Source organism: Elephantulus edwardii, unplaced genomic scaffold (assembly GCF_000299155.1).
Source record: "Elephantulus edwardii isolate Elephantulus edwardi_28Jun2011 unplaced genomic scaffold, EleEdw1.0 scaffold00028, whole genome shotgun sequence".
Taxonomy (NCBI): Eukaryota; Metazoa; Chordata; class Mammalia; order Macroscelidea; family Macroscelididae; genus Elephantulus; species Elephantulus edwardii.
The window spans coordinates 12473832-12486482 of NW_006399778.1; the positions used below are offsets into that span (position 1 = coordinate 12473832).

Here is a 12651-nt window from a genome sequence, read left to right on the forward strand (position 1 = left end):
AGGTTTTCAGTTTTATAGTCTAGTAAAAAGGAGGTCGTAGGAAATATTTTGAAGGTTTAAAGATTATCTCCGCAATACTTTTGGGACAAAGTAGGGCATCTACTTTCCATGAGAATCTGAAATTCTCACAGGCTATTTTTAACATCTTCTCATTGATTATGTTTTTTTTCCAATTTTGTATACTGAAACTTTGTTTCTTTTGCGAACAGACAGGGAAGCCAAACCAGATACTACAATAATTTTTTTAAATATTCCCAGCACTAGAAAAGAGGAAGTGGCGTGAGCACATAATGACTCCACTGGAGCTGGAACTGGGAGGGGTGGGGCTGGGATGGGGCGGGGCTGGGCATGGGAGGTAGGTGGGCTGCATCGATCTCCTGGAAGGGGCAGCCTGCAGGAAAGGGGGCTCTCAGCACTCTTCCACTCCTGTCTGCTGAGACCATGAAACTTCCCCTGCTCTGTGTGCTGGTAATGGTGGCTGGTAAGTGGGGTATCAGGATCCATGGCTGGGAAAGGTAGGAGAAATGCCAGTAGACCCTACACACTGCCCTCCCCTCTTTCTAGACTGAGCAACTGCTGCTCTGATGGCCTAGGGCTGGACCGCCCGCCGAGTCCTCCAAACTTTCCACACCCTGCAAGGAGCCAAGGGTGCCTGTCTGTTCCTTAGAACGGTGCCTTGGGCCAAAGAAGTCTGGGCTACAAAGCTGCGCTGGCATGGCCCAAGACTGATGGTGCCAACAGGTGGGAAGTTCACAGTCTAGGAGCCTGCTAGTAGACACTCGTAAACACTGGAGCAGAGTCTTCTTTGAAGCTATGGAGACGGCTCTCCTGAGTACTGGTGGGGGTGAGGTGTTTTAATCCTCTCTTTAGCAGATTAAATGTAAAAATGTGGTTGCTAGCAAATTGACATTTTAGTTTCTTAATCCATCTCGAAAAGTTATTTTTAAAAGGATTTAGCATTTTTAATGATGGTTTTCTGGTATCTTAAGACTCCTAAATTTTTGAAAGGAGCACTTCTCCAGGGTTATAATGAAAGCATTTGGGAAATTTTTATCAGACGTCCAGAGGAGTGTAATGTAGAGATAAAATTCACAGAAGAATTTGGATTCTGACAACACTGGGCTCAACATCTCCTCTGGAAGTGTGACATTGGGTAAATCACCCAACTTCTCTACAGTCTCATCTGTAAAGTGGATATTATGACAGAATACACACTGAAGTGTTTAATAGTATGAAGTAATAGTAAGCAATAGGCTAATACATGGTTCGTGTTCAAAAGATGTTAGTAGGGCTGCCTCCTGCCCACCATGTCTTGAGGACTGGTGCTCACTCCCCTTAGAGGAAGCAAAGGCAAGCTGCTGCAGCCACGGATTGAGCTGTCTCACTTTGCTAAGCCTGTATTGTCTAACTGTTAAATACGAGAAATAAGAGCACTCAAAAGCATTCTATGAGCTGAGTTTATTACTTACCTGGCAAGAGAGTTTTATCATTCAGGTATGTTCTTGAGCCAAAATTGAAAGAGCCGGATATAGTGTCAAAAAGTAGGTGGATATACCAAGAAAGGCAAGATTCTAAATTAGGTCTCTGTTTGGCTTTGTAAATTGTTTGTATTGGGTTGCTTTTGAGTTTCACATCACTAAATCCAGCATGGGTTGTCAGCATGGCCCAAGATGTCTCATTAATAATCCCATACAGTAGGAATCACAATGTCAAACAGGAGTGGCAAAGGGGTCCCCAGGCACTTGGGCCAACAGTCTGAGATACAAGGTGGAAAGCACCAGCTGCCACCCAGTCACTTGTAACCCAAGGCTGCAAGGTGATTGTTCCCTTTGTCCTATGCATGGATCCTTCCCGATGCTCCTCATCTGGACCTCCCTCAGCATGAGATTATCAGAGTTGATATGGCTCAATGTGAGGACCTTTTCATCATACTATCCTTTATCTGAGTGCTAGGGAGGGTTCTACAATTACAGTCACTCGAAGTGGGGACACAGCACTCAGTAGCTATGGTTACTTTTTTTTTTTTTAATAGTAATGCCAGCCCAGTCTTCCTTACACCTGGCTCCATCTCAATGAACAGTCACTGTATGCTTGAATTATCTCTTGCAATGACGCAAATGCACATTTAAGTCTCCGTCTTGTCTGTTCCTTCCAACATTGCTCTTGAATTCATTGACTGAAAAGATATTTCTTCCAATGATACATAATACTACTCTCTCTTCCAGTTAAATAAACTCCTCTTATGATCAGTTTTAACTGGAGCCATTCCTAAATGGTGTATGCAGGAAATTTATAGATTATGTATCATGCTGCTTCCAAAGAGGCATACTTTTTAATATGTAGGTTTCTTTAGAGAGTAGGTTAGAATGAGGGGTGAGCAGAAATTCTTAATAATATTCAGAAAGGAAAGTCATTACCCAGAAACAGTGAATGAAATTGAAGTATCGGGTTTCAATCATGGTTCCTCCAATTATGAGGCACTTTGACCTTGAACTGGAGACTGTGTGGTTCAGTGCTGAAATGCTCGCCTTCCATGTAGGATACGCAAAGTCAGGATGTGCAGAACGGACCTCGTGCACAGCTACTAATTATCTGTCAGTGGATGCTTGTATTATAATCACTTCACACTAAAAGAGACTAGGGGAAAAGGCATGGAGAACTACTACCAAAAAACAGCTAGTGGAGCAATAAGAGAGTTGCAAATCAAAACTACAATGAGATACCATCTCACCCCAGTAGCAGTGGCAAAGTTTAACAAGACAACAAGCAATAAATGTTGGAGAGGATTTTGGAGAGGCTGGAACTCTCATACATTGTTGATAGGATTGTAAAATGGTGCAACAATTTCTGGAAGAAAAGTTAATGTTTCCTTGAAAAGCTGAACATAGAAACTCTGTCTGACCCAGCTATTCCACTACTAGAAATATACCCCAAGGAAATTAGAACTAACACACAAACAGAGATCTGTGTACCAATGTTCATTGCAATGTTATTTGCCATCTCAAGAACATGGAAAGAGCCCAGATGTCCAACCACAACTGAATGGATTGAGAAATTGTGGTATAGTCACACAGTGGAATACTATGCAGCATGTAGGAACAATGATTTTCTAAATCACTTCCTAACTTGGGAGGGACTGGAGAGTATTATGCTAGGTGAACTAACTCAGTCCCAAAGTGACATATACTGCATAAGACCATTAGTGTAGAATCAGATAACTAATAAAATGTGTATAAGGACCCGAGGAGGGATGGAAGCAGAGGGGAAGGGATCATGAGGTCATAGGTTTTGATGGATGGAGTGGGTGTGGGTTGGGGAGATGGGAGGGATGTCTATGAACTTTGTAGGTAAACCAATGTAAATTTTTTTTAAAAAAAGAAAATTAATTTTAAGAGGAGGAATAAAGAAGAAAGTGAATGGGAAGGGGCAAGGAAGGAGGAGAGAGGAAAATGTGCCATAGTGAATGAACGAAAATCAAGCTTTCCTGTAAACTTCCATTAAAATCACAATTAAAATTTAAAAAATTTAGAAAACATAAAAACAGCCAGTGGAAAGCATTTAGATGACAGGACCCAGTGTGCACCCAATTATGGAGATGGCACAGGATGCAGCAGTGTTTTGTTCTGTTGCATGTGGGGTTACCATAAGTCTGTGGCCAAGTCAACAGTGAGAAACAGCCACCTGCCCTTTGGCACATCATGGAGCCTCAGTTTGCTTATCTGTAAAATTACTCAAAAGCAGTATTACTTGCACCAATATTGACTTCTCAGTTTTGACCAATGAGGTGCAGACAACTCAATGCCACACAACAACAGCATCACAAATACATCAGATGATAGCACCAGAGGAAACGGCTGAGGGATATATGGGAACATTTTGTCCTATCCTGACAACATTTTCAAAATCTAGAGTTATTCCAAAGTAGAAAAACTTATGCTTTTTAATAATTTAGGGCGGTAAAGTCAATATCCAATAAGAGAGTGACTAGCTTAATATCATTAAAGAGAAAGAAAATGCAGAGAGATAGAGAAGGATTAATGGAACTCAGAATTGCAGGGAGAAAGTGCAAGTAATGTTGTAGATATTACAATTAATATCATTGAGCAAAATGTGTATGAAAATGCATAGAATGAAAAAACTGCTTAGTAAACTTTGATTCAGATCATCACAACAAATAAATTTATATTAATAAATTAATTTCTTTAATTAAAAATAATTTTTCTCTTCAAGAAATAGCATTTATTGATAGATACAATAAATTCATACATGAGAAACTAACATTTGCCTGGGACAGAGTTCAGACTCAGTGAATATTATCATCTTTTTAATAGCGATGCCAGTCCTGCCACCCACCTGAGATTTCATCTTTCCTCCTTGTTGCTGTGCTGTTTTGACAGGTGTGATTCCAACCCAGAGCGGAATTCTTAACCTGAACAAAATGATTCAACAAATGACCGGGAAGACACCTTTATTCTCCTATTGGTTCTATGGCTGTCACTGTGGACCCAAAGGCAGAGGCCAACCCAAAGATGCCACAGACTGGTAACCCTACCCAGGCTCAGCCTTTGGGCACCATTTCTATGCTGCCTTCCACCCTGGGGTCCTCTCCTTTCCATCCGTTTTTTAGTGAATATTTATTGACTCCCTACCGTATACTAGGATATTAGCAGACACCCAATTAGAGAGTCCCCAAGAGACCCAAAGGCTACTTTCAGCCTCTAATGTAATCATAATACAGTACCTGCCTTTGTCATTGTGTATTGTTATGGTCTGTCTGCTGTTGAATTGGAAGTAACTTATAACTGATCCTCCAGCTGGTTTTCAGTCACATAGAAGGAAGTTGACCATCTTTCTGTCGTGGAGCAGATGGTGGATTTGATCCATGTATCTTTTTTTAAAAAAATTTATTTTATTTCATTATTTTTTGTATGTACCGTCAAATCAGATCTGACCGGTACAGAAGGAGATTGTTCCTCCTTCTCCAGCAGAGCATCTGGTGGATTCAAACCGTACATCTCTGAGATTGCAGTTGCAGCTTCTTGCCACTAGGCCACCAGAGCTCGCCACTTGAACCATGTACCTTTGAGTTCACAGTATAACTCCCTACCCAGAGAAGCAGGCCAGCTGAGCTTCCATTGCAGAATAAGTTTTCTAAAAGCATACCTCTTTTGGCTATACAGTTTTTCACTATCTGAAAGAAGAGCATTTCTATGAGGCCTTTTATGAGCCAAAATGACCTAAAATAAAGAAACAATTACCATTAATTTATATAGGGAATATTTGTTTAAGTGTTTCCAGATCCCCAAAATAGCCTGCCAAATCATATCCAATAAAGCTTAAAACCCAGAGTAACACTGATGGAGAGTGTTCACAGAGAGTTCAAAGCTGTGGGCTTGATGCTGAAAGGCTGAGTGTCATTCAGGTCAAGTCCTCAGTGATGACTCCAGGGCTCAGGGAGCTCACTGCCTCTTAATGCCTCAGTGCAAAACAAACACTGAATACTTGTTTTGCTGTTCAGACCTTTCTGTCAAATAAAATTTTAAAAATCCTCTTCAGATTTTTTTGGTTACTGAAAACAGGTACTAATGGTGGTCTTTGGTTAAAGCAAAATGACATACAGCTAAAGTGAATTTGCAAAAACCAAGGGAGACCTGTATGCCATTGGCTGTTGGGAAGGGCAAGCCAGAGGAGGGCTGAGAGCCAGTTTAACCTTTCTAAGTCTCTGCCCATCTGTGAAAGAAGGATAATGATAGAACTGCTCACACAGAGAGATCATGAAGATAAAAAAAAATATGTATCTAAAGCACACAGGATTGATGGTTCAATGATAGAATTCTCCTCTTTCATGCAGGAGACCTGGGTTTGATTCCTGGCCTGTGTGACTCATGTGCAACCACCACCTATCTGTCTATGGAGGGTTAGGGGCTTTCCCAGAGCACCAAGACTAATGCAAATTAGGAAGATAGGAAGAAAGATCTGGTGATTCACTTGCACAAATCAGCCAATAAAAACTCTTCGGTTCCCGTGACCAATTCAAGACCAATCACAGGGCAGACATGATACAGGGCAGGAAAGTGGTTCATTCCACTGGGCACAAAGTTGCCATTAGTCAAAGGTCGACTTAATGACAGCTAAAAACAGAAGCTTGTTTTGCCCTAATTGCTCAGGAGCTGCTCTGCTAAGCCAAAGGTAGGTGGTTTGATTCCACCAGCTGCTCTAAGCAAGAAAGAGGGACAATCTCCTCTGTGCGATTTATAGCCTCTGAAAACCCACTAAAGAGGGTCAGCTATGCATTCTGACTTGTTGGGCGTGAGTTGAGTGAGTTAATAACATCTTAATGTAGGAAGCTAGTTTCATTCTTAAATACTTAGTTGTGGTTGTTGTCGTTGTGTGCCATTGAGTCAGAACAGACACATAGCTGACCCTCCTGTGGGATTCCAGAGGCAGTTACAGGAAGAGATAGCTTCTCTTTCTCCCATGGAGGAACTGGTGGATTCTAACCATGTGCCTTTGGGATTGCAGAGCAGTTTCTTACCACTAGACCACAAGAGCTCCTTAAAAACCTTGTAGTAGTTTGAAATTAACACCTTGTACTACCCATGCAAGAAGAACAGTTTAAAGTACATCGCAACTCTCTATAAACATTAGCTGTCATGATCATAAAAGAGATTAGAACCCTGAGGGCCTTGCCTTTCCCAAGGTGGAGACTAGGTTTTTCCGCTGGTTTAGAGGGCAGTCAGAGAACCAAGTTGGCCAACGACTGCACAAAAGTGCTCCCTACCTCCTTCTCCCTCTTATTGTTTCCTGCCAGGTGCTGTAAGACACATGACTGCTGTTACATGGCATTGAAGAGTAAAAACTGCCGTTACACTACAGACCACTACAAATACAACATGACCCACGATGATATCCACTGCTGTGAGTTTCGGGTAATTAGGTTGGATCTGGTGGCTGAGAAAGGGAATGCTTCCACATATGATGCCCCGACATGCTCATCTTTCTCATGTACCCAGTGGCAGCCACTGGGCTACAGGTGGGGAGGGCTATATGAAGATATCCCCCGGGGGCTTTCATGTCCATGAAACCCTGCCAATATCATCAGAGGCAATGTAGGTGTGAAACGGACCAAACTGGGTCCCAGTTCTGACACTGATTGGTTCTGTGACCTGAAGCATGTTGCTTGGCCTCTATGAACCTTGGCTTTCTCATATGTAAATGCAGGATAGTTAACATAATCTAGCAGCTTAATGGGTAAGGAGCTGTGCTGCTAACCTAAAGGCATGCAGTTCGAATCCATTAGCTAGCTGCTCCATGGGAGAAAAAGGAGCAGTCTCCATCTGTGTGACTTACAGCCTCGGAAAACCTGAAGTGTCAGCTATGAGTTGAAGGCACATAACATAAACAATACCTCCCCTTAAAGCTATTGCAGAACTAAAACAAGAACAGACAGAATGAACCACATAGGATGCTGCCATCTGAGTCTTGTTCAGTAGATTACCCTGGCTACCAGTATTCCTGTTTTCACTGCTGCCACTATTGATTCTCATAACAACGCAGTGAGGAGGCAAAATGAGAGTGGACAACTGCTTGATGCACATGACTCAGCTGGGGTGCAACCCAGATCCTTTGTTTCCCAAATCCCTGACAGTGTTCTTCATATGGGGAAAGATAATAGGAGCCAAACCGAGAAACGAAAAGCTCCTCCTAGAGTCACTGTTGATGCAGGGCTTTCATAATAATTGTCCCTGAGAGGTGCACATAGTTAATGTGCTAACTAAAAGCTCAGAAGTTTATGTCAACCAGAGGTGCCTCTGAGGAAAGTCCTAGTGTTGCATTTCTGAAAAATCAGCCATCAGACCCCCTATGAAGCACAAGTCTGTTAGGACATATATGGATTGTCATGAATTGGGATCAGTTCACTGGCAGTAGGTACTGCTAATTATAATAGTCCACTCAAACTCAACTCATTGCCACCAAGTCACAATCAACTCACAGCTGACCGGCCAGAGGGTTTTCGAGAGTTTATAAATCACATGGGAGGAGATTGCCCATCTTTCTCTCTAGGATCTGCTGGTGGATTCTAGCCAGACAAGCCCCATCTTTGATGTAACTGTGCAGCTCCTTACAGACTAGGCTCCATCATCATCATCATCATCATGATAATAATAGTCAGTGTTTACTTAATATTTTCTATATACCAGAGAGGATGTTATACATATTGTCTTATTAACCAAAAATCCACCCCAAACTCTATTGCCTTTGTGTTGATTTAAATTCAAAGCAACCCTATATGTCAGAGTAGCTCTGTCCCAACCTGGTTTCCAAGGCTTCCCTCTTTATGGAATCAGATTGTCGTGTCTTTCTGCAGAGGAACAACAAGGCTATCAATTAGCTGCCAAGTACTTAACTGCTGCAGCACCAGGGCTGCATTTTTTGCTTATTTTTATTTCATTCTCACCAAAGTCACCACCAAGGCTAATTTTATCATTATTGCCACTTTATAGATAGAGAAACCAATGAATAACATCATTACTTCCTTCTCTGAGTCTTTGCAAAACTGTTCCATCTTCTGGGAACACTCTTTTTCCTCCACCCAGAGCTTCCCTGGGGAAGCTGACCCCTCAGGCCTCATTGAAATGACTCGTGGGCACTGAGTCAATTCCTACTGGGTTACATATGGGAGCCCTGCATAGTATCTTCCTGCCATTTGGTGCACTTTGGGATACTCCTTTCTGTGGTCCTCTTAGAACCTCACTAGAGCAGGAGTCCACCCTTCTCCCTCTAGAGTCTACCACACAGCAGATGTTCAATAATTGCTTATGGGATGGGTAGAACAGTAAGTGAGGAAGCAGTGGCATGCAGGGAGGTCCTGGCTCATGTCCAAGGTCACAGAAGTAGGGTTAAGAAAGCAGGGACGGATGCCCACGCCCAAGGCTGCTGTATCCAGGGAAGGCTGCACTGCCTTCAGAAGTCCCTATATCTAGGAAGGGTCATGCTCTGAGCTTCCTCTCATCTTCCTTCCCACAGCACTCGATGGGACTTGGTGTGAGCGGCATTTGTGTGACTGTGACAAGAAGCTGGCTATGTGCCTGAAGCACAACTTGGACACCTACAATAAATACCTCCGTTTCTACTGGCGGCCCCGCTGCCAGGGCCCGACCTCAAAATGTTAGGAGAAGCGTCCCCTGTACTGCCCCATCTGCCTCCACCCCATTCCTCTACTATCTTGTAATCTAGAAACTTCACCGGCTCACTGGCACTCCCATTCAGGCCTGAACCCCCATGAACCAGCGAGGCTTCTTGATTAACCATAATTAACATGCTCCCGGGTTAATCACAATCAACATGCTCCCTGGTTAATCATCATTAATGCCGCTGAACTGCACATGGGAAGAATGCTGAAATGGCAAAGGCTTTGTCACCTGCAAACTTAGCACAAACACAGATATATCAGTCAGTCACACAATGTAAACCGTATTTGAAACTCAATTTGAACAAATTATAGATAAAATAAAAATATTTTTATGTTTGGCAAGGTGAAATGTGAACACTGATTAGACATATAAGAATATTAAAGAATAATTAACTTAGAAAATGTTCCCTAAGGGCATCCCAGGCTCCTACACCCACCGTGCCTCTTTGACCTTCTGAATGCTCCCAGTTATGTCAACAGCTGGCTCCCCAGGGGCTGGGCCAGGAGCTTAGAAAGGCAGGGGTTCAGGAGGAGGTCCCCGGGATAGAATGTGGAGCCTAGGGGTGCCAGGTTCTCTACAGCAGTGTAGTCCTGCTTCCTGCCACCCTCTGGCCCCAGGCCCGAGTCTCACCCCCTCAGTACCCTCACAGGCTGCGCTCTGGGTGCAGTCCTGAGAAGGCAATTTTGACCTTCTGTCTTTGTTACTTTTCCTCTCTAAAACTCCCTCTGTACCCAGGGGTGGGCTTCTCACAGGCTTTGAAATACTACTTGCTGGATCCGGATCCTATTGGCTTGGGGAGCCTCATGTTTGGTCCATGACTGCCCTGCATGCGTCTCATCCCTGGCACTCAGAGAGGGGCCCAGCACAGAGAGGATTCCATATATAGTACTCAGTGAAGACCTACCTGGCCATGTGGTCTGTTCTGCTGCTGGCATCCAGGTCATGCATGGCCTTGAGCTCTTTGTAAGTATTTGTTCATGTTGGGCCTCCTAGGAGGAGAGCTTACTCCAGCTGCTGACTGTCTCCACAAAGGCAAACCTCCCTTTCAATCCCCTTACCCGACCCCAGGTTATCAGGATCCAAAAGCAAAGTCTTCTCCAGCGGCTTCCTGGTCACATGGTCTCTTCCTCCTCTGAGCTCTCATAGCAACTCATTGAGCCTTTCCGACAATGGCCCAAGGTTCTCTCATCTCCCCTATTAGGCTAGGTCCTCCTTTCATCTTTCTCCTCTTCGTCTCTTCCTCCCTTCCCTACATAATAAGTACTGGTATTTAGGATGTTGGAAATCAACTCGGAACAAGAACCCATAGAACAAGTGTTTCACCATGTCTTGGGAACCTGTAAAGCAGTGGATAGGAAAAGGTCATAACGTGTATTACTGGAGTCCATCCAGTTCCCCTGCTGGGCCTATGTCTCACCCCCAACTAAGTGTGTACTGGAGTTTAGTGCTAATACCTGCCTTTGTTTCCTAAGGCTTGTCTTTGCCAGCTAGAGCTACCTTGCCTGACCCTTTACTACCAGAGGTTATTGGTAACCAATGATTGATTGACAAGGGTTTCTCTACCCCTGTGCATGCTGCTTAATGACATGTCGCATGTCCTTACAGTCCCTGTGGGGTTAGGTGGAGACTAGACTTTTCTTGGAACCAACTTGTTGATTAGCTTCATTCCCTCTCCTAGCTTCTCTTCCTCAGCCCTTGAAGGTTCCTCTCGAGAGCAATCCCTCAGCAAATCAGTTATACAGGAATCCTTATCCCATATTCCCTTCTAAGGGAAAAAACCAAGACAGAAAATGGATCTTTACCATATAATGGTGAAGAAACTGTCATATGTATTTACCTATATTTCCATCAATGGGATTAGGGTCCATGGAGCAATCTACACTCCAGTCTGTAACAGCTGTCAACTAGACAGCTGATCAGCTCCATTCTGTGTTAAACTCAGTGATTCATATGCAGCAACATAATAGTAATTAGGAATGAGGGGGCTCTGGGTTTAAATTCAAGTACTGTTGTTGTTGTTATGTGCCGTTGAGTGCGTGTGACTCATAGAGATCCTGTACAAGAGCCCTAAACGCTGTTCTATCCTCTGCCAACCTTGCCGTCTCAAACGCACTCATTCCCACCACTCCACTCACAGAATTGATCCATCGCATCGAAGGTCTTCCTCTCCTGCACCGTCCCTCTACTCTCCCAAACATGATGTCCCTCTCTAAGGACCAGTCCCTCCTTGCAACATGCCCAAAGTATGTCAGACGAAGCTTCAAAATCCTTGACTCCGAGGAGCATTCCGGCTTCACCTTCTGCAGGACAAATCTATTTCATCTCCTAGCAGTCCATGATATAGTCAACACTCTTCTCCAGCACCACAGCTCAAAGGCATCAATTCTCTTTCTATCATTCATATAAATCACATCACTCAATAAGAAAAATACCAGTTTCCTCTTATGCAAAGTTTTTGGGAATGTAAGGAATCAGTGTGTGAGATAAGATCCCTAGATGGCAAAAATAGTTTGGCAAAATGAGTGGCTCAAACCCACTCAAGATTGCTGTGGAAGAAAGCTCTAGTGATCTATTTCCGTTAAGATTATAGTCCAGGAAACTTGGCAGTGCATTTCTACTCTGCAAAATAACATTTCATGAGTTGGAATTGACCTTACAGTAATGAGTTTGGATTTTGTTTTGGAGTAGATTAAATAAAATCAATGTGTGTTAAACTTCTCATATCATGCCAATCATGGAGTCGGGGGGAGGAGAAAGAGAGAAAGAGAAAAACACTCAAAGAGTAAACTCTGATTCATAGTGGCCATTTGTTCAACAGAAAGAAATATTATGTGACCCACATTGCCCACACAATCATCAGCATGTTTAAGTTCACGGTGTAACTATTATACCAGTCCATCTTCCAATAGTCTCCCTTTCCCTCACTGACCCTCTGCTTTGCTAAACAAGATGTTGTCCTCTATCATGTCTTGATGACATGTCCAAAGGGAAGCAAATTGGACAATGTTCTGTTGAGATCTGTATAGTTTTCACAAATTTAGAAAGTAGATTGTTACTCTTTTTCCCTCATTCTCTTATTGTATTGTTTATTGTTAGGTGTCATTGAGTTGAGTATGACTCATAGGGACCCTATGAACAACAGATTTAAATCCTGTCCTATCATGTGCCAACCTCACTATCTCTGACACATTCGAGCCCATTGCTGCAATTACTGTGTCAATCCACCTGGTTGAGGATCTTCTCCTTCACCACCCCTTCACCTTTTCGTGCATAATCTCCTTCTCCGAGAAATAGCGTCTCCTAGCAACATGCCCAAAGTATGAGAGATGAAGCTTTGTCATTCTTGCCTCCAAGGAAATCTCTGACTGCACCTTCTCCAAGACATGTCTGTCTGTTCTTTTGGCAGTCCATGGGGTTTTCATTACTCTTCTCCAACACAATAGTTATTTGTCTTCTA

General features: G+C 43.2%; 1 protein-coding gene across 1 annotated transcript; it reads left to right on the forward strand.

Annotated features, from left to right (window-relative positions):
* The first annotated feature begins 426 nt into the window (after positions 1 to 426).
* Positions 427 to 9173, forward strand: PLA2G2D (phospholipase A2, group IID). Its single transcript, XM_006883678.1, has 4 exons — positions 427 to 481; positions 4398 to 4542; positions 6812 to 6918; positions 9028 to 9173. The coding sequence occupies exons 1-4, from the start codon at positions 442 to 444 to the stop codon at positions 9171 to 9173; spliced, it is 438 nt and encodes a 145-aa protein (XP_006883740.1). The 5' UTR covers positions 427 to 441.
* Positions 9174 to 12651: the final 3478 nt, after the last annotated feature.